At 51.8% G+C, this 21,963-nt stretch overlaps 3 protein-coding genes across 3 annotated transcripts; 2 read left to right on the top strand and 1 right to left on the bottom strand.

Annotated features, from left to right (window-relative positions):
• Positions 1 to 10,699: 10,699 nt before the first annotated feature.
• Positions 10,700 to 11,656, top strand: UCRPA7_4110 (putative glucan 4-alpha-glucosidase-like protein; the record flags this gene model as incomplete). The annotated part of the gene is made up of 2 exons (XM_007916663.1): positions 10,700 to 10,708; positions 10,880 to 11,656. The coding sequence occupies 2 exons, from the start codon at positions 10,700 to 10,702 to the stop codon at positions 11,654 to 11,656; spliced, it is 786 nt and encodes a 261-aa protein (XP_007914854.1).
• A 1,283-nt stretch (positions 11,657 to 12,939) lies between these two features.
• On the top strand, positions 12,940 to 16,714 carry UCRPA7_4109 (putative meiotically up-regulated protein; the record flags this gene model as incomplete). The annotated part of the gene is made up of 4 exons (XM_007916645.1): positions 12,940 to 13,236; positions 13,294 to 13,815; positions 13,865 to 16,548; positions 16,600 to 16,714. The coding sequence occupies 4 exons, from the start codon at positions 12,940 to 12,942 to the stop codon at positions 16,712 to 16,714; spliced, it is 3,618 nt and encodes a 1,205-aa protein (XP_007914836.1).
• Positions 16,715 to 18,810: 2,096 nt separating this feature from the next.
• UCRPA7_4108 (putative sart-1 family protein) lies at positions 18,811 to 20,832 on the bottom strand (the record flags this gene model as incomplete). The annotated part of the gene is made up of 2 exons (XM_007916667.1): positions 18,811 to 19,961; positions 20,028 to 20,832. 2 exons carry the CDS (start codon positions 20,830 to 20,832, stop codon positions 18,811 to 18,813), a joined length of 1,956 nt encoding a protein of 651 aa, XP_007914858.1.
• Positions 20,833 to 21,963: the final 1,131 nt, after the last annotated feature.

Raw genomic sequence — 21,963 nt, 5'->3', positions numbered from 1 at the left:
GAGCTCTTGAGTCGGGTCTACCGCATCTGGGGTGGAACATCAGTACGAGAAGCAAGCAGCACATCCGGGCGAGGACTGGGGGTTACGAACAGCCAAAAGGCAGGTTGGGGTCTGACGGTTGCGTCGAACCCATTCTGGGACGCTGTATGGCCAGCATGGGTGCGTATTTTGTTGTGGGAAAGGGGTTATAGAAGCGGAATGCAGGCGATGCGCTTCGAGATCGCGGTGTTTGGTGTGAGTTGTGTGCTTTCAAGACGAGACGTTGACAGCGACAGTGTCATGTCTCTTCAGAACCGACCTGGCTAAACCTAGCGCATCACAAGCGACGAGGCGGCCTTGTTGTTCATGCGCTGAAGTTTGTAGGGGACACGACGACAGAGTGATCGTGTGCTGGAGACGGTTGGCAGGTTGGATGAGCCGCTGGGGAAGTGGGAGTTGGGTTGGTAATGTGGACTGTGGAAGTGGACGGTGGAGGTGCAAGTCGGTGGGGTGTGATGTATGTACTGAGCCAGAGACAGAGTAGAGGAGGTAGAGGAGTGTGAGGTGTAAGTTAGTGTAGAGTTGGTGACCCCATACAAATCCAGGACGGAAGGCAGGAAAAAAGCTCGTGAAAAGGCGGGGAGAACGGTGGCAGCAGTCGCTAGCAACTTTAGCTTATTGCAGGCCCCGTCGCCGGGTGTGGAACAAGACGACGGGCAATTGACAGTCCAAGGCTCAAGTCAAGTCGCCCCCAGCAGCCAGAGTAGGTACCTACAAGACATTAAACTAACCGCCTGGGGAATGAGTGAGTGAATTACTGACTGCTCAATGGGCACAGAACGTTTGAAGGATGAGAGACGGGTCAACATCGGCCTGCACAAGCGGATCTCGTCTCTTGAGAACATACAACTCCCCTTTGAAATGTAGGTACCTTTGGGGATCTCTGTCGGGTGACTGGTGTATGTACGAAGGGGGCGACTGCTCAGGTATCTATATAATGTAACAAGCAATGTACCTAGGTCTATATGGAAGTGGAGGGCTTGGACACAGGTGGCGCCTTTTCCCCGAGAACTTCCAAGATCAACTTATTAACTAGACTGACTGGGCGACTACTTCACTCACTCACTCCAGAAGAGGAGAGAAAAAGGCAAGAGAGTGGAATATGGGGAAACCCGGCCAGACAACGGGACAAGGCAAGAAGTGCCTGACTGAGTGAGTGAGAGACTGAGGGACTGACTTGGAAGTCGACGAGGAAATGACGACGATGCCCCAAGAGCCACAAAAGAGAGAGTGCGTCCGCGGCGGGACGCACCCTGAAAGTGGAAAAGACGCCGTGCAAGAAAGATCCATGTCCCCTGCACCTGCATCGCAATCTGCCTCAATACTGGCCTCGAGAGTCGAAACTCAACGTTAGCTAGTAGGGGATCTCCTCTCACCGTTCACTTCCAGGCAGTGCCGACCGAGGAGGCTGCATAAAGCAGAAACGTGCATAGATCGAGGCTTTGCACATCGCAAGACTCTCTCGTGCGCGCATCATGTGCCCGCCAGGATTTTGACAAGGTGCACATGGCCCCGCGGGTGCCGAAAGTACAACGCAGAACGCCATCGACAAGGAGGTGTGGCTGGATAGCTTCCTAGCCCATGCAGTTCTCGCGAGTATTCCGTTAAGGCATCATCACATGCCAGAGACGTCGCCGAGCCCAGGACACACACACTCACAGACACACACCATCCACACCAATGCCATGCAATGCCATGCCAGGCCATGCCATCATCACCGAGCTCTGGTCCCAACAACCTTAAGCAAACCCCTCGTGCTCTGTCCCGCCAATTACCGGCTCACCGTTGCCAAAGAGGTGGCCTCGTAAAGTCCCGGTGAAACATACTCGTAGGTCAGGTTAGGGACGGTAGAGTATGAGTAACCTACCGCATTGAGGCATGCTGATGGTATCACGACGACCTTCTTGAACGCTCTCGAAGTCGCGAGCGGTCAGCAACTGCGTTATCATGTCAGACGAGGATACATCCGATGGATGGACGCTGCTGGTCGGCGTAAGTTTCGACTGTGTCTCTTCAACTCGCTCAGTTCGGTACAGAGCTACCATCAGGACTTGTGGTACCTTTTTTTGCTCTTGCATCCGACAAGGGCCACAAGGAACTTGCATTGCATTTTGTGCCGGCAGTAATACCGTGAGGTAGGGTCACAGCCTGCATACTGTTGCCAGTCTCCAGCTCCTCTAACCTCTCCCGCCTCGGGATATCTCGGCCTACCGGCGAAACTTTGTGCGTAATCACTGTAGATTATACAATTGTGTGTAGATTCAGTGTTGCACCCATCTAGGGCACCTCGAGGGCACCTCGGAGTATCTCCGCTGTACTCAGCCAGCCCACCGCGCATCCCGCCGAGATGGTCAGTCGCCCGCCATCGAGAGAGACCGGGGCCCAGCGATCTGTGCCTGACCTGCCGCTTGCTGCCAAGAACTCGCTCATTTGCTCCGCATCAACAAACTCCACACTCCGAATCAGTCGATCTTAGCGGCTGAAATGGAGGAGCTTACCGTGTAAGCGCATCGTAAAAGGGTCGATCTGGCAAGTAGTCCAGAGAGTTGGGTTCGGCAATAGGAATCTCCAAGTATGACCGAGCTATTATTGCGGCCTCTGACTAAATTCTAGGTATCCCAGGTAATTGAGTCCAGTTGATTGGAGCCATTTAGACTCTTAGGAATATTTTCTCATGCCTGGGAAGAGAGCCGGAAGACCCATGTCCGCTTAATCGCTTGCTAATATCACCTTCTTGATCGCGTGTCTCGAGACGCGACCGTGATGGGTTCAATACATGCCAAAGCTGTCGAGATGCTCCTTTCTTAAGTAATCACGCTGTTGCTTGTTAAACTCTTCCCATGCTCGAGCCAAAGGGACATTACGATAAAGGCTGCCTGACTTCAGTTCCGTTTTTGTCTTTCCAGTACAGTGCCTAGGTTTTACCTTGTGTCCCTTACTCCAGTAATCCCTGTTGGACGCGTCTAAAAGTGCCCTAGTTGAACCAGCATTACACTTGTGCCTGCCTATCCATCCCTTGGGCTTATAGGTACAGCCGAGGAGACTATTCTTGCTGGGATATCTATCAACCACATATGTGGGAAATGCTCAAGTTGTCGTTGACAGTGTTACTTTTGCTCGTTGCTGTACGGTACCTAGTCCAGTGTCAGAAAAGTCGAGAGTTCGCGCCCGCTCTTGAATTGCAATCCAAGATACAGTCGTCGGAGACAATTTGTGCTGCCCGTTGAAGCAAGCACTTTACTTTAATCTTGAACTACCGCGGTGCTGTCTGAGGACCGCCATATTTTCTTCTATTCTTCTTCTCTCTTGCCTTCACTCTTTTTCTTCTTGTCCATTGTGCCTACATCTTCGCACTGTCGCAGCACGCACCTACACACGCCTTACTATGCAGTACATTGCGTTACCCACGCCCAATTAGCGGCAGCCATACGAAGCGGCTAGCATCGAGGCTTGGGCGGATCGCGCCGTTCTCACATCATCACATGTCAGCGACCACCACTCCTTTTTGGCATTGTTCGCATCGTCATCATCATCGTTCTCTTCATCGCGACCGACGAGTCTTTGTATCACTTTTCGATTGACCATCACTCAATTGCCTATGCTGACGGGACTTGGAATCATTTTTCCCGTTCGCATTCTCGCGTCGCTCATCAGGCATATTCTGGTTAATGTGGACTAACGCGCCAGACAGTCAGTGATGCTGACTATCGTCGCTTAAGCTGTCAGCAACTGTACCACATCCACGTCAAGGGATGTAAGAATGCCGGACATGTCGACTTCGAAAATGACCACGACGAGAAGCAGCCAGCTTCAGAGATTAGATCACACCGTGCCTCCTCTATTACGGCCTCTGGTACGCGCCTACCTCTTGGGTTACGCATCGGTTGTCGCGCCGAGACTTGTGACCTTGCTCGTGCAGCACCTCACCAAGAGCTCTTACAGGGGTAAAGTAGCACATCAGAAATCGCAACCCAGCTTTCACAAATCCTTGCAGCACATCCTGCGCTCCGGACTTGAATGGCAGCGCTTCCCAACATTCTGTGCTGCCCTTATTGGCGGTAGCACTCTATTAGAGGTATTTCGTCACACTCGACTGTTCACTTACAAACACAACCCTTCGCTGACTTACACCCCCTTTGGTAGGTTCCGTTGAACAGGGTGTTCCAGAACTTACTCAAAAGCCTTTCTGCAGCATCTCGAAAGAGGTAAGTGTGCGCAGTCACTTGAGGGGTAATGCTGCTCACACTCGCCCACTAGACTCTCGAGATGGGCTGCTTCATTCATCGCGGCGTGGTTCAGTCTGCGGCTGCTTCAATCCAAGCAGAGCCCAAGCTACACAGAAACCACTGTCGTCAAGACAGAGACACCGCCAGGGGTAAAGGCCGAGACCGTCATCTATGCTGGCCGTACGCTGGACTTGACTCTCTTTGCCGCCACACGTGCACTGGACGTTGTCGTAGGTGAACTATGGTCCCGGAGACGGAGCCGGCGGCAGGCAACGAATTCCTGGACTCAAGTAGGCTCCCATTGCTCGACATTATTGTCCTCCCAGCTGACATGCTCCAGGCTGAGACGATAATATCAAAACTCACAGACCCCGCAGTCTTTGCGACTTCATGTGCTTTCATCATGTGGACATGGATATACCATCCATCCAAATTACCCCGGGCTTACAACAAGTGGATTAGTTCTGCAGCAGCAGTTGATGATAGACTGCTCGAGGCACTTCGACGCTGCAGGAAAGGCGAGCTGCGGTATGGGGTCGAAACAGGCCAGGCTCCTCTACTGCAAGCCATGTGTGCCGACTACAAGTGGCCCCTGAAATGGGGCGACCCGGCCCAGTCCATACCTTTCCCCTGCGAGATGGTGCACATGGGGTGCGGTCCGTCTTGTGAGTACCATGCACTCAGCCGTTTCGGGCGTTCATTCGCATGGGCTATGACTACGTACCTACCCCTGAATCTTCTCCTTGTGGCCAGGCGGCCCAATTTGAAGGGCGTGGTGCGGGCAATGCTCTCCGCATGTCGGTCCTCAGCATTTCTCGGCGCCTTCATCACATTCTTCTACTACGGTGTCTGTCTTGCCCGCAGTCGACTCGGTCCGCGCCTCATTGGTCGCGACGCCACCGCAAGGCAGCATATTGATGCCGGCGTCTGCGTCGGGTCAGGATGCTTCATGTGTGGGTGGAGCGTCCTGATCGAGAACGCCAGCAGGAGGAAGGAGCTGGGGCTATTCGTGGCGCCACGGGCCCTAGCTACGCTCCTGCCCAGACGCTACCCCCTGGAGAAGCAGTGGAAGGAGACATTTGCTTTCGCCTTCAGTACGGCGATCGTTTTCACATGCGCCCTCGAGAACAAGAGGCGCGTCCGCGGCGTCATCGGGAACGTGTTAGGAACGGTTCTCGGACCATAATCATAATCTTAATAGAAGATCTAGGCCTACGCCGAATCTTGGGAGAGCTGGTGGCGTTTTGTAGGATATCAGGGAGCACCTAAAATGTACGATGAATGAGCTGCATGTTGGACTAGCAAGCAAAATACAGGACGGAACTACAGGTACCAGCGGCAACGTTGACACCAGTGCAAGACTTTACATCTCAGGCTTCTGCCGAGCGCGATCGTCTTCGGCAAACATTGTGACTACCGAAAAGACTATATGGATCCAGGCCTGGTAGCTGATCAACCCGAGCCGGTTGACAGCTAACGGGTCGGCATATATCGTGTAAAAAGAAAGGCGATATACCATACCTTCTAAATAGCATTTATCCATGTCTAGGGGTACAACCGCAGATCTACGTATATTTCCGAGCGTTGGCAGGTGTCAAGGCACTCTGACATCGGCATAGATACTCGCTCGGAACGTCAAATGCCTCGGATAACCGGGTTGCAGCGCAGCCAGCTACCTGCTCCTAATGTGAGGTCGGCAACACCACCGTGGACCAAAAGTCTCATTAAGGTGGCTCCAAACTAGTGACCGGTGAAGTCTGCCAACCACTAGAATTAATTTGAACCAGCCCTGGTAAGGAGGTCTAGATGCAAGTGTGTGCATGTGTGCAGGGACCATGGATCCTTAGCCAACGCCATAACAGCCCAACTTGGCGGCATGCGTTCACGATCCCCCTCGTTCTGATGAATATATGCGAAATCTAGGCACAGGGCATCACAATGTCGTCTACCCTCTGAGCCTCACCACTCTCTGGCCGTGGATGTCATGCCGAAAAGAGGTGTCCTCTCCGACAGGCGTGCATACGCAACCCCAGACCGTAAGGCGGTTGGCACCTCAGCATGAGGGTCAGGTATGTTTTGTGCCGACTAGCGCACGTCGCAAGGGGGATACCGATTTAGTTTCCTTGCTGACGATCACCCGGGGAAAATCGGGTCCCAGCGCGGGGGCTTTACAGACTGCAGGATGGGGATCTGGGGTACTTGGGCGACGTCAATAATGCGTGTCTGTTATATTGGAGATTGCCTCAGCTTCTCTGGATCGTAGGGGCAGGGATATGACTTCGAGTCTCGGATGCCAAGGGGAATCCTCCAGGCAAAGGGGAATGGGCATCAAGCACAAAGTTTCAGCTAGAAGCTCTGAGGATGTCTGGTCTTAATCTCCTAGCATGTGGTATCTACTATGAGCGTGGAGCGCGAAGAACGGTATGTAGTGGCCGCACTGCACACAGCATTCTGTCCCGTCTCGATCGTTCCAGGAGTCTCCAAACTCAGACAAGCCATCATCAGTCTCCGAATCGTGCTCCAGCCTGCTTGACGCCTGCTCCTGGATGTGGTGGGGCTGAACTTCGTCGTACACCCTGAATTCCTTGAGCACATTGTCTTGCCTTTTGAACATCACCGAGATGTCGCGGCCACTGGCTGATGAGTCGTCGGTCCCGCTCAGAACCATATTCGCCGCGCATATATTGATCAAGCCAATATTCCACGTATCCCTTTCCGGGTTGAGCTTATAGAACATGGGTAGCAGGTATTCATCGACAAGTTTTTCAACCAATTCCTCTCGAGGACTTGACAGATTGAAGAGAAAGTTTGGAAGGGGTTGACTTCGGCTTGCACGCTTGAAGTCGTAGGGCTTACCCTCACTTACTGCGAAAAAGGGTCGAGTAGTCAAACGCAGGGTTTTGGGATGGGCTATCCATTTTTGAGAGCTCTGCGTGTCGGCATTCTCATCATTCTCCAAGAGATCAACATGCATCCTCCTGAGGAGGGAAGTCGACAGTGCCCTCAGCTCGCGTGTTATTTCGGACAAGGTCTTGATCCCACGATAGGTGTCTTCTATGCTGATCTGGGTAGGTATTGGGCTGGAAGACTTCACTTCCGTATCGTCCACACCATGAAGCAAACCCCAGACTTTGTCAGCGGTGCCCTTCTGAGAGCCCGGGCCTCCGAGGAGTTTATCCAGGAGTTGAGGTGACATGGTTGGGAAATTCAACGCTTGCTCGACCGACACAGCAGAGCCTTCCGTGTAAGTGTCTTTGTTGGCTTCCCTTCCGAGAATGTGACTCTCCAGGGTAAATGTGATTTTGCATCCTATGCCGGGAATTTGACGGAGGCCATGAGTGCCCATGAATGAGTATACATCAGCATCGCGCAGTGCAAGGAGAACCGTCTGGTTCCTTGGCTTGTTCTTGTTTCCGACAAGTTTGCTCAAGAGCTTGTTTGTTGATATGCCACATGCAGACGTGTACCCCTCCTCCTCGATCTTGAGGCGTAGATGCCTAGCAAGATGTGATGCAAGAAGAAGCCGCACGTATAGTTCGTTCTCGAGGAGATGATCCCCATGCCGAGTCCCGCTGACGCATCCAGCAATGTCTGAGGCGTCGAATAGAAATCCCTGCTCAGGATCTTCTTGTGAAAGGTAGAAGAAGGAGGTAGACAAAGAGTTGCGGTTCAGCAGAGGCACATTGTAAGCCACCAGATCGGTGACATCAAGGAATACCTCGTCTAAGCCGAGTCGCTCCACCTTCTTGTTCCAAGAATAGGCGGTAAGAAGATTGCACAGCTTCTTAGAGACGTCACGGAAGTCGGAGAGGTCCTCGCCGTCAGCCAAGATCAGATCTGGGCAAATTTTCTTCGCCTCAGAAATACCCATCAACTTCTTGACACCTCTTCTCCGAGCCTCATAATTGCATGTTGCCAAAATGGACTTCTGCTTGATGCCCAGTGGCAGCGACTTCAACGCAGGCTGCTGGTTCTCGATGACCTGGGCATAGAAACAGTCGTAATCCTTCGCAAAATGTTAGAACTCATGCGCGAAAGAGCCTACCTTACGGCTGGCGCCACAAGGTAATCTTATCAAACCTTACAAAATGTAGGACAATTCTGTCATCTCTCCTTCGTGGAGGCTTCCATTTGAAGCGGTCCATCATGTGCTCTCCTATTCCTTCTCTGTCGTGTCATCATGGCTTTAGCTATTATTTGATGAACTGCGCATCGCGATTACGTGGAGAAAGTCGTAATACGTCGATGTTCCGTTGAATATTTTTGGTGGTGTTGCCTGCTTAGCCTGGTCAAGAAAGGGTTGAGCGCTGACTAAGATAGGAAAGGACCCTTGTGGGCTCAGGCTGAGTCGACTCCCCAAGTTAACGTTAAGGTGTATCCGCCACAAACTAAGTTGGCATATTGTACATGTCACGAAGATCATGCACATATTGCTTACAACCGCCAGATACGCCAGGTGTGTCGGCGACCTTCAAGTACTAACCTGCAGGCTACCTTATGAGGCACAAAATTATGAATACCTGCTAATCACATGACACACCAGAAATGGAAAGGTTGAGGGGAAAGAGAAGGATTGGTCTGGAAGATGTGCAATCTTTTCCAACCGATTAACCAACTACACGGTTCTTGCCATTAACGCTCCACGCCGATGCACAGGATTGATAACTGGCAACTTGTACAGCTATGGCTTTTGGATTCATTGCGGCTCTCTGAATCACGATCTGCTGGTGTTGACAAGATGCTCCGAAAGTTGATTTCTTGCCCGAGGATCCAGCACAGGTTGCACCCTTCAACTTTTAGTGCATGCAGGGGATTCATGTCGGCTCGAGATGGTTGCAGAAGTCTCGCATCCGGTCAACTGTCCGCAAGCGAGATGCAAACGACCTACCATACCTGGGTAGCTCTGCTGGGTTCTGTGGCTTATCATCTCACGCCCCAGACGCGTTCAGCGGCCGCAGTCTGAGCAGGCATTTCTCTTCCTTCACAGATGGGTCATCATCGCCACAGCCATGAAGATTACCGTGACAACGGCGATCCTGGTCATGGAAGAGATCAGATCCTCGTTCTAGTTTCCTTCCATCTTCAAGTTAGCCGCGGATTCACCGCCATCACCGCTGTTCTGTTGCTGGATCCCCCGTCCCGCTACCCCTCTCTGTGACAATAGTCCTTCCTTCGCCTAGGATGCCTCCGTCTTCGCGCGGCTTTTTGGTGGGTTGGACACGCATCTGATTGCGCCGCAGCGGGCGACATTGCAGGCAAATTAGACGCCATTGTGATATTGGGCACGTTGGCCGCATCTGCGTCTCGCAGCCAGGGGTCTGATTGGATGCTCCCACCGCCGCGACAAGGGTTCAGCGCTTGCGCCTGCACACGGGCTTGTCACTCCATGTCGATGTGCAGCCAACCACGCTGCGTGATCGTGTGCTGCCTGCGAGACTACCATCAGGACACATCCTCCATGGACCTGGCATCCTGGCTCTCCTGCCTCCCAGTTGCCCATCCGTGGTGATTTGGATCCTTCTCGGCTGCTCTAGCCTGCTTCTTTCCCCTCTCTCGAGTCGCGTCTAATGTGTGCCAACTGAGTGCAAGCCGCATTAGTCGTCCATCTTCGTTTTGGCGCCTCCCTCCCAGAAGTCTGGCACCCTTCCCTGGTTGTCCCCGTCCGATTGCCGCCCATTCCCCCATGTCCGCTCCCTCTTCATTAATTATATAGCCGCTGGTCTCCTCGTTTCTCTTACTGCCACCGTTTGATGAGCCTCCTGTTGTTTGAATGCGTTTTGTGTCTCCGTGTGTCCGCGTGTGGTGTCTAATCACTGTCAGAGGTGCATTGAACGTCTTCGTCTGCTGGGATCCAGACTGAAAGGCGTCTATGCTGCATACCTCCCCTCGGACACATACACACAATCGTCACTCCGTGTACGGTTTCTTCACTTCCTGGCCCAGTACATATCTTTTACGAGTATAATCTTTTCACCATGTCGGCTCATCAAAGCCCGCCTAAGAGGCCAAGGCTGTCTCTCCAAATTAAGGCGATATCGAACGGCCCAAGTGTCAGAACATCGCGGACTATTGCCGCTGCGGTTGATCCGAAATCTCCTACAGCCTTCAACACGCTCTCAAATGTCTACGTTACCGCCATAGATCGGGCCACGCCGGTTGAGCCCGTGACGGCCATCAACACGAGGCAGCCTCTGATGATTCAAACACAAGGCGTGACCAGAGAGCAACACATGCAGACTCCTTACGCAGTATCTTATCCAGAAACGCCCCTCACTGCTCAGCCTCTCTCTCCAGCCGTAGCCGCGGAAGTCTTCTTTCCCAGCTCCATGACCATGACCGCCACGCCGCCTCTCTCGGCCGGCCCAATGGATCCGAAATCACCAGCCGTGTTTTCGTTCTCGGCCGAGGACACATCGCTTCAGCCTCCTGCCCCAATGTCGGCAGTATCTCCCCGCGCAGTCAGGCAACGACTCGCACTGCCGCTTAACGCAATTGGCGGGAAGGTGCCTTATGTTCATCCACGAGCGCTTCATAGCATCCTGCGTAATTCACCTCTTCCGCCGCCAACAGCAAAAACGCCCATATCACCCAGGAGGCAGTCTTTACGCTTACAGGAGAAGGCAGCTCGGCGGGTTGGTTACAATAGCCCTCTCACCCAGACCATCATTACCAACAAGTACACGAAGTCGCACATCGATTTGCTAGTGGAGGAGGTCTCACCCTACACAACTCCTGTCACGGATGAGCAAGCTGGTAAGGTCCTAGATCTTACTATGGCCTATACTGGTGACGAAACTCGCGATGGCGGCCAGACACCAGGCCCGTTCGAGGAGATGCGTCGTCGGATGGCTGGGCTCGCGACAAGTACACCAGTCTCACCATCCGGAGGCATTCGCAAGAGAAAGAAGAAGGATAAGGATAAGAAGCGCCGTTGGGTGTGGACCATCGGCCAGGAGGAAGACGATGAGGACATTGGCGGAGCGCTAGCGGCTATTCGAGCAGCTGCTCGAGCTAGTGCGTCTAATACACCTGTAGAAGGTGCTCCTGCCACGAGTGTGGCTGCGCCGCTGCAACCTACCGTTGTAGTGGACTCCCCTATGGAGATACTTACTCCAAGCATTGAAACGGCTGGCCAGGATGAGGAGGTGGCCGACGAAGTCATGTCTCAGACGGGTAGTACCGTCTCGGAATCTGTGGACAGGGCACTCACCCCAGGGGACATGGACATTGACATGATCACCCCGACGGTTACTCGCAAAAGACTTCTCAGTGCAGATATAGCCAACCGGCAGCTCTACAGATCTGAGCGACAGGACTCTGTGGACCTGTTCAACCCAGACACGGGGAGCAGGAGGGACACGCCTGTGCCGGCGGACATGATGGTTGCATGATAAGGTATTGGATTGGTGATGAACGAGAACAGACGACGGAGATTGCCCCAAGGCTGAGCATGCGAAATGGCTAATAAGCGAGGGGGAGTAAAAGATAGTCTGACTACCGAGACACTGCGGCTCGTTCCTTGTATTATCATGCATGTACTTATACTAGCCAAGTTAAGATGAGCTTATGACTGCACATGAAGATTAAGTACCTACTACAGAATATAGCATTATCAGCATCTTGCATCTCATGGCCACCTACCTGTTTGGACAATCATTGACAGTGTTATCAACGACATGGCGCCAAGTGGGCAGACATATGTGGGCACTGGGTAGTTGATGATTATCAAAAAATATTCTATCGAGTCTAATAAGTCTAGATATGTTCACATGAATCAAGATAGATAGAGGCAATCGGGATTCGGCCGTAGGCAAATTGCATCTCTGCATTCTTCGCCTCTAGCACACACGCGGTATTAGCTTGCGAGCTTTTTGCTGCAGCCTTCAGGGCTTTGCTGTATAGTATGGGCGCCAGTTACGCAAGAGCTGGATGATCCCAGATGGCGATCGCCAAGCGGGGACATCGGTAGCAAATCAGCCTGGCGGAATGTTTCCTGCTCCCTGTTCAGCCGCCCATTTCCTTTGCGATAGCTCTCGAGGCTGACGAAATGGGTGCCAGCATTGGGGTGCCACAGTGGTGGTGTTAGTCCAGCAGGTCTGGCCAAGCCTAATTGCGGCAGGGCAGCTGTAGAATGTAGAATGTACTTTGCCTCTTGGCGGCTTTTGGTGAGACATAAGGCGGCTGCCAAGCGGGTGGTGGGTACTGGTGACGACAAGTGTGCTAATGTGGGGTGCCAGGCTATGACGTCGTCGAACAGCTTCAAACACGCTGTGCTGTGACAAGAAAGCAAGACAGATTCGATTATGATGAAGCTCAGCTGTACAGGGCCAACCAGAGCAGATCAAACAGCCAAATTGTTCAAGCTGCTCCAAAGGCCGGCCATTCTTATCCGACGAGCAGTGCAGGGCAGCGTAACTGCTCCAGACCCTAGGTAGAACTTGCTTTTCGGGCCAAGCTTCCTAGAGTAGCTATATTGCCTTTCCCCTCCTGTTCACTTTCCATCCCTTTCTCGATACTTTCCCCCATCAAACTGCCAGATCTATTCACGATCTCTCCTATTTGCTCTCGGGTCCCGTTATTCCCCGATTGGGAGCGAGCTGAACTGGGCAGGAGCTTATGAGTCAAATTCTAGTCGCTTGAAGTATTGCCCTAGACATCGTCGCCATCCCTCACGATGGACCAGCAGGAGACTGTTGTGCCTTCGGGCCAGCATTATTCTGGCGCCAACCGCATCCCTAATATCAAGCAGTTTATGGAGAGCCTTGACAAGGACAAGAAGAATCGAGATGCTCAAATCGATGCCAACCTCAAGAAGAACAAGGCTGCTGGCACCGAGGTCAAGGAGCACAAGGAGGGTCAAGCTCCACGGCATGGGAAGAATCGCCGTACTGTCCGAGATCCCGTCACCGGGAAGGACGTGGAGATTGACGACATCGACAGCTCGATGATGAAGTCGGCCCAGGACCCTCATGTAAGTCACATTGTCTCAGGATCTCAGTTCCAAGGCTTCCACTGACCATGCACCTAGCTATTCGTTCCCAATGCCAACCTCGGCAAGGAGACCACTGTAAAGACTGAGCACACACAATCTGGCGAAGAATATAGGAAGAACCAGGACATCACCGCGCCGCCCGATCCCGTCGCGGAGGGCGCAACAAGCGACGTTCCCATTCATGGCGAGAAGACCAATGTCCTCTTCCACCCCACGCCCTCCGTCAGCTATGAACCAATGTATGCTACGATGGAGGCGAGAGCAAATGTTCTCTGCGCCGGAATCTTCTTTGGAATTATTCTCATTGGCAAGATGTTCGGTGGCAGGCTCTGGGGTCTCATTCCTCTAGCTATCTGCGTCGCGTCCGGCGTATTCCTCTGGATCAAGGATCTGATTCGGCAGGGAAGAGACACCGAATGGTCCAGCGAACAGAAGCGTGGAGAGACGGCTGTTGTCAATCTCATCCCAGAGTCTGTCGAGTGGCTCAACACCGCTGTTGGCCTCATCTGGGGCCTGATCAATCCTGACATGTTTGCGGCTGTGGCTGATACACTTGAGGTATGTCAACGGAAGGAAATTTATTTATCCACCTCTAACATCGCAATAGGATGTCATGCAAGCTAGTATACCAGGCGTTATCGAAAACGTGAAGGTCAACGATATCTCCCAGGGCAGCAATCCCCTCAGAGTTCTCAGCTTGCGTGCCTTGCCAGATAGCCACGTTCAAGAGCTGAAGGATGAGATCCGGAAGAATGACGAGAAGACCAAAGATCCCCAGGAGATAGCTGCTGACGAGGAAGGTGGGGATTTCTACAACCTCGAAGCCACAGTTGCTTACCACTCACTACCATCATCAAATGATGTTTCATCCAAGGCTCGCAACATGGGCATGCAGCTCGTCTTTTACCTTGGTATCAAAGGACTCTTCGGAGTACCGTTCCCCATCTGGGTTGAACTCAATGGTCTTGTTGCTACTGCTCGAATTCGTGTCTCTCTTGCCCCAAACCCTCCGTTCATCAAGACTTTGAGCTTCACTCTGATGGGTTTGCCTAAAGTCGAAGCGAGTTGCATTCCGTTGATAGAGAAAGGTGCCAATATCTTGAACCTGCCTCTCATCTCCAACTTTGTCAACTGGGCGATTGCTACCGCCGCAGGAATGTATGTGGCTCCGAAGTCTATGACTCTTGATATTGGCAAGATGCTCCAAGGCGACGACATCAAGAAAGAGACCCAGGCTCTTGGTGTATTATTCATTCGCATTCACAAGGCCACTGGCTTGAGCAAGCAGGATCGTCGCGGCAGCGACGGTGGCGGCTCTGACCCCTATATCTGCGTAGCTTTCTCCAAGTTTGGCAAGCCTCAATACTGCACCCGTGTCATACAAGATGATCTTAACCCAGTCTTTTCAGAGAGCTGTGCGCTTCTCGTCACTTCAGAAATCATCAAGGCTGACGAACAGCTTTCACTGGAGCTTTGGGACAGCGATCGCTCATCGGCTGACGATGTTGTCGGAAAGGTTGAGTTGAGTATTCAAAAGCTAATCCAGCATCCCGGAAAGATGTTCCCTCAGTGCTCGCAGCTGCGCGGCGTCAAGGCTGAGAGCACGATGCCTGGTGAGCTCCATTGGGAGGTTGGGTTCTTCGGCAAGACCCAATTCCGCAAGGCTCTAAGAACGGATGGCAAGGACCCCAACCTGCCGAAGGAGCTACGTGACAAGGCAGAGCTTCAAGATGACAAGGGAGCTCTAGACAACGCGGAAGAAGATGCTGTTGTTCATACGCCACCAGACCCGCTGTGGCCAAGCGGCATCCTCAGCGTTGTCGTGCATCAGATCGTCAACCTCGAGCTCCAGAATATCAAGGGGTCAAATGGCAAGCGAAAGGGGCGCGAGTTTGAGCCAGCTCGGCCGGAGGCTGGTGATATCAAAGAGGAGCAAAGCAAGACGCTGCCGAGTTCATATTGCACAATCATGTTGAATGATGAGCTTGTGTACAAGACCCGAACAAAGGTCGTTTCATCAAAGCCAATCTTCGAGGCGGGTACTGAGCGGTTCATTCGAGATTGGAGGTCATGCATTGTCACCGTTGCTGTTCGCGACTCTCGCAACAGACAACACGATCCTATCATTGGCGTTGTACCTCTGAAGCTCTCGGATCTCCTCTTGACTAGCAGTCAAAGCAGCAGATGGTACCCTCTTGATGGAGGTGTTGGCTTCGGCCGCATCCGTATCAGTCTGCTATTCCGCTCCGTCGAACTCAAATTGCCGCCGCCACAGCTGGGTTTCGGTGAGATCGGGACATTCGAATTCCTGTCTGATAACATCAAAGCCGTGAACTACGCTGGATCACATAAGACAAAGGTCAAGCTTCGAACCGGTGGAAGTTCTGCAACTATTAAGAGCGAGAAGTGCTCCAAGTCCGAGGATGGCAACGGACTTGTTTGGGATATTACCGATGAGACCATCGCTGAGAAAGAAGAGCCCCATAAGGTCCGCCTTCCCGTACGTTTCAGATACCGTTCACCCGTGTTCTTCGAGTTCCACCAGTCTGGAAAGCGACACTCGGACACATTTGCCGCCTTTTGGCTTCAGGATCTTGTCGACCTTGAAGACAAAGACTTTGACATCCCCATCTGGAGATGCAACAATGGCTTGCGTCTCTCTCAGAACTATATTACAGAAGAGAATTACAAGTCCGTTCCAGACCTGAAGATTGAGGAGATTGGTCGACTTCAATTCCGCGGTCGCTTCAAACCCGGCACGGACCGCGACCATCTTAAGTTCGTCTCAGACAATGATTCCCGCGAAACGATTGAAAGCTGGGAGGCTTGCTTTGCAGAGGGTGTTCGCACTGAGGAGGTCAGGGGCGAGGTCCCACCATCGATTCAGAAGCTCCACGACGCATCCCTCACTCAGGGCCGCGATGTACTTGCTGAGGCAGATGAGACCGACAAGCAGAAGTGGCTCTCCAGAGATGGAACCGACTGGAGTGGTGCCTTTGGAAAAGACCCAGTCGACCTCATTGGTCATCACGCAAATAAGGAAGGGGATGACAACGACGACGACTATGAATCGTCTTCGGATAGTGATCCTGACTTAGGCCTTCAAGACGCCACCTCCAACGGCTCCGGGAGCACGGAAGCGCAGACTGACGCCACCCGCCCGTCTATTGACAGCACGATGAGTCAACAAACTACGTCTTCTAAGAAGAGCAAGAACCCCATCAAGCAATACAAGGACTATAAGGAGCGCAGCCGAGACCTGCACCGCCAGCACAGGGGCTTGATGCAATGGTAAGCCCTCCTTGACATTGAGCTTGGCTCATGACACTGACACTTTGACAGGCGACCGATGCGTAATGCTCAGTTTGCTAAGGATGAGGCTACATTTGCTGTCCGAAGAGCATTAAAGGTTGGGTCTCTTAGTGGTCGTAAGCCGGATGTTGAGACTGAAGTGTAACATTCTTGCAACGAGTTAATGGGTTGATGAACACGACAAACGGTTCGTTAGGTTGGCGTGGACACGAGGCGTTCTGGTTGTTGGCGGTATCCAAAATTGTATAATTGATACTTCTTAATCGCTTAGTTATTGAATGAAGAAACCAGTAATAGGACGTTGTTGATACAAGTTGTGTCCATGATATGAGGTGATTTGGCACGTGTGGTTATTCTGAAGGCCCTTGCAAAGACTCCTAACCAATTGTTGCCCATAAGGAAGCCGAGATATCTACGTAGTGGTGGCCCAAGCTTCCGTCCGGCATTGCGGCAGCTAAAACTTCGGCCCCGCCGAAAGTCGCCAACTTCAGAGAATATCTCTCCACGAATTCTATCAACGGCTGTATTCCAACTGGTCTGCCCTCCCACCTCTCGCTATAAGAACAACGCAAACCAAACCGAGACTGCATCTTCCTCCCCTCGCTACTGTCGTCCGAAAGCTGCGCGGACCATAGCTAATCCACCTAGCCAACATGGTTCCCTCTATCAGAGCGCCCAAGCTGTACAGCCCCTACGGGCCCCGAGTGAGGAAATCCAACCAGCTTGTCATACTATGGGTGGGCGGTTTCTTCACAATCCTCTTCTTCGTCTACTATTTCACGACGCGGCATCCCGAGAGGGCGAGGACATATCAAGAAATGCTGCGAGCAGGCCCGCAACAAGATCCCGCCGACTCGTCGTAGCGCGATCACACGAGTTTTGGCCTTCTACACTCAATTATGGCGGTCAATGGTCAGTGGAAGATGATCGAGGTCGTGTATCTAAGCCTAGGGCCGGCGAAATCGGCTGGGACTTGTCATCAAAGAGACAACACAAAGGGCACAATCGATTGTGGAAGACTGCAAGAAGAAGGAATTGGCATTGTTGTGGGTTCACCAAGCTTGAAATGGTTTTGGATACAGTAATCGGCGCTAAGCATGGAAAAGGCGTATTTGAACGGTGAATGAGTGTATTATTATAAATAGCTCAGCCCACATGCTTTGTGAGATGGGGCAAAGAAGCATGCTTCAAAGTACGCTTCGCAACAAAGACTTTGTATAGTCCTTCACTGTGGCCACTGAGCAGGACAGAATTCAGACGCAGCGTAATATTGTACTCAATTGATATAAAAGCTATCATCAGGGCCTGGGGATAAATTTTGATGGAGAAGCAAGCAGCAGTCCTCCTGTCTGCCAGTCTCTTGCTTCCATTTTATTCAGGTCGGTCGATTCAGGGCTAGCTCCAGGATCACATATAAGGTAAGTTTCAATGGCTAGAATGGGTCACACTTCTGCTTGCAGGTGCGAGCAGTGCACGATGTCTATATTGAAGCAAAAGGTCGAATGTGGATGCGAACAGTGCTGGGCATCCATTGCGGTTGGCGATGTTGTTTGCGAGTGCGACCAATGTTGGAATACCATGGGCAGCTCTCCACGTTCGCGACTAGAAGAGACAGGGGATGAATTCATCCTTCAACGGCCGAAGGGAGTCTACACAGGTGAATTACGCCCTCGATCCATTCGAATCGTCAAGGGGGACAAAGCAAAGAGGGACGACAACACTCCTACTTCGCTCCATGCCGTGAATAGCCGAAAAGGAGTTCCTCTTCGTTCGAGCTTTACCATTGAAGATCTGAAGAAGGAGGTTGCACAACTAGGTAATGAGATCGCAGAAGGCTTCGCTGTGCTTCGCAAGGGAAAACAATGGTGAGGGGATAGAACATGAGAACATCATGTGAATATAGGACAAATGGTGACCTAATAAAACACTCTGGAAGTGATCTTGATCGTTTTGCAAAAGAGAATAAAATTTCTTTTGAAAAGACAAGTGAAGTGTTGTGAACGTAGCGAAATAAACCGGTTCGCAGAGCATCACTTGATTCTACTGGCAAAAGAAATAAGTGGGAAACAGGAAATCAAGTTGTGGTCGTTGGGGGTTCACTTGTCACATACCGAAGAACTCGGGTTCGTGTCAGCACTGCCAATATCTTGACATGGAAACTTGAGGGTATAAGCACCTTTTGAATCATACCACACTATTTATACACCAACTGAGCCATCCACGCTCTTCTATTGCGATCGATTATGCCAGGCGCACACCGGCTTCTCTCCGTTTCTTCAGCTGTTGGGCTGTGGCTGAGCTCATGCCGACGTTCTGGCTGGCGTCAAGGATGCTTTGGGCTTCGCGTCGTTGTTCTTCTCGGATCTTCTTCAGCTTCTTATCCGTTTTGCCTGCACCGCTTCCTTTGCCGTGGAACTGATGACTCAGATGCTTGAAGGCCTCCTTCTGGTCCAACTCTCTACCATATTCGTCGATGTACTTGAGGTTGACAGAAGGCTTGTAGCTATCTCTATACATGCCTGACATGATCTGCGAGATTCTGTATTCGCGATCCGCGTTCTGTTTGCGAGCATAGTCTTCACGCTCTCGGGCAGACATGCGGTCGAGGACCCCACTTGTTCGATCCCTTTCACGCTGACGTTTGGCATCGTCCTCTACTTGCGCAAGTAGCTTGTTTCGTTCGGCAAGGAACTTCTGCTTCTGGCGCCATGCTTCGTTCATCTCTGCCCCGCCACTTTCATGGATGAGGCCGCGGTCCTTCAGAAGCTGAAGTGTAGATCCAAGGCCAGCTCCACTGACTGTCTTCTCCTCTTCTCCAATAACGGCACCCGGTGTAACTTCTCTCTCCTCATACTCTTCATGGATTGCTGGAGCATTTTCCATATCTTCATCTTCGGAGGCTTCCGCATCCATGGCTGTGAAAGGCTCCACAGAGCGAGATTTCTTACGTGGACGATCGGAATCATCATCTTCTCCTGGCCGTTTGAGAGTATCAACGAAACCAGAAATCTCGTCAATGACCAGCCCGCCACCCTGGGTGGCGTCTTGCGCATCCTCAGACTCGTCAGGCACTTCTTCTTTGAGCTGTTTTGCGATGTCTTCTGGTTTCATCCGCTTCCTCTTCTTCAAAGCCGCTCTCCTTTGAAGAGCCAGGGAAGATTGTAGATCGTCATCATCTACAAAGTTATCATCGGTAATTTTCCGTCTCTTCGCAAAGGCACCTGCACCGGAGTCAATGTCCATTGACTGGTCGAGAGCGGATTCTTGATCGGCCGGGAAAAGGGCGTCATCATCATCGACCGGCCTTTGTCGCGTGGACTTCGACTTCTTCTTCTTTGGTTTTTTAACCTTGATCTCGGATATATCCAGATAATCGGATGCGGGTGCAACGTCTACCATGGGCAAGGTTAGTCTACCGACACAAAGAGTGAGCAGAGAAGCGTCGTGATACCACTTACCAGGAATGTCAATGTCAAGTGTCTGCAACTTTCTCTTCGCCACAGGATTCTCGAGTATGTCGGCAATATCCGCGGTGCCTCCTGTAGCATCTAGTGTAAACAGTTTCTTCTTCTTGCCACTGATCTCTTCGTCGTACTGTGCCAAAATGCTGCGCTCTCCGGTCTCATCAATATTGTTTGGATCGTACACCGGTCGTTTCTTCTTGAGGTCCAAATTCTCCTGCAGCTTCTCCCGCTCTCTTAGGTTGAGGTTTTCAAGCTCGTCGCCTTCCTCGTCCTCGTCCAACACAGTCGTATCCTTGAGTGTCAAAATTTGGTCGTCTGAATCGAGGAAAGTGGACATATCGTGGGCAACTTTCACACCAGCCAAGTCTTTAGAGGTATATTCTTTCGCTGCGGCGGCAGCAGCGGCAGCAGCCTCTTGCTCTTCCTTCCGTGTCTTCTCGATCTTCTTTTGTCGCTTTTTCTGGCTTTTGAGCCACGCTTTTGCATCCAGCTCTCCTTCATCGTCAAGGTCGCCTAACCCCTTCCCCTCCAATACAGAGAGACGCTGTGCGTTCTCACGAGCTTTTCGAATTGATGCAGCCCTCTCCTCACGCTCCTTCTTAGCCTTCTCGGCATCGCGTACTTTCTTGAAATTGTCGTATGCTGCCGCCGTCCTTGTTTCGATGGTGCTGGCCGCTTCTCCTTCCTCCTCTGGCGATGTCTCCTTCGGCTTCGCTGCCGCAGCGCCAGGGACTGGCAAGGGCTTTAGGCCCATCGCCGCGCGAACACGGTTCATCTCCTCTATCGCAGTGGCATCCATTTTGACGATCTATGCTGCTCTCAATATCGAGTGGTATAGTAGATACAGTCGTCGTCTTGAGGATGATCTCACATAAAGGAATGTTTGGACTTGGTTATAGGTCCCCCAGCAGATGAAGGGTCTGGTAGGTTACCTGCACAACCCACGCTACTGAGGTAGGTAGAGTCGCCGACACCTGCAACACGTGACAAACTTACATAAGCCGAAATTTTCAGATACCTTTATCCGCAAGCAATCTTGAAAAATTTCCGTTTCCTTTCTCTTTCTCAATATCACGGATCTGTGCCCAGCAGTCCCCTGTTCGTAGGGTTGATCGCTGCGGCAGCTCGTACACTTTAGGAGCCATCAATTTACCATGATGTCAATCTTCCAGTCGACAGATCCCAGAGTGACCGGTGTTTGCGCTCCCAAGATCGCCGTAAAAAGCTGAGCTTGGTGAACGCAGACTGTCCCGGAGACGCCATATTCCACACCCCTTTTCCGAGATCGTCGGTCGATGAGGTTGGGGAAAACCATGGTTTTGCCTACAGCCATTTTGTGAGAGCGGAATTGTGTTCTTCTAGTCATCGCTTCCATGGTGTGATTACTTGATGTCTGTGAGGGAAGCGGAGCTCCCTCTTCTACCTGTGCCGGCCCACCTCTGGAGTGTCTTGCTCTGTGACACGCCCTGCTTTCCATCTGGTGTTCTGCTCAAGCAGGACAGGACCATGTTATGAAATGTTCAAAACAATCCTTCGTAGTCAAGTCAATGCAAGGGACTTTGCCTGCCCAGAGCCAACTATTTCCTCGATGCATGTAAATAAGGACGGATCGGACCTTTCACCCAGCCGTGGACTCTTTGACAGACAACATTTCATAATGCTCACTGGAACATTTGCTGTTGATGTCTGAATGGGTAAGAAGACGACGGCATGCAGCATCCTCGGTTCAGAATATTTGCGTCGTTATGCTGCTGCTCTTATGTTGTAATCAGGGCGCTTCCTGAAGACCTGTAGAACCACATTGCGATGAGCTCTTCTGGTGTGAAATATCACGGACAGAGGCAGTATTTTACTTGGAGCTCCATCAATTCAGGAACGTCCAGGGATCAGCTTTTGTATGTTTGGTTGAATTGAGAATTCCAGCTGCAGT

This window comes from Phaeoacremonium minimum (genome assembly GCF_000392275.1).
Source record: "Phaeoacremonium minimum UCRPA7 unplaced genomic scaffold PA7_03_scaffold_324, whole genome shotgun sequence".
Taxonomy (NCBI): Eukaryota; Fungi; Ascomycota; class Sordariomycetes; order Togniniales; family Togniniaceae; genus Phaeoacremonium; species Phaeoacremonium minimum.
The sequence above is the reverse complement of the archived record's forward strand: the minus strand, read 5'-3'. Positions and strand labels throughout refer to the sequence as shown.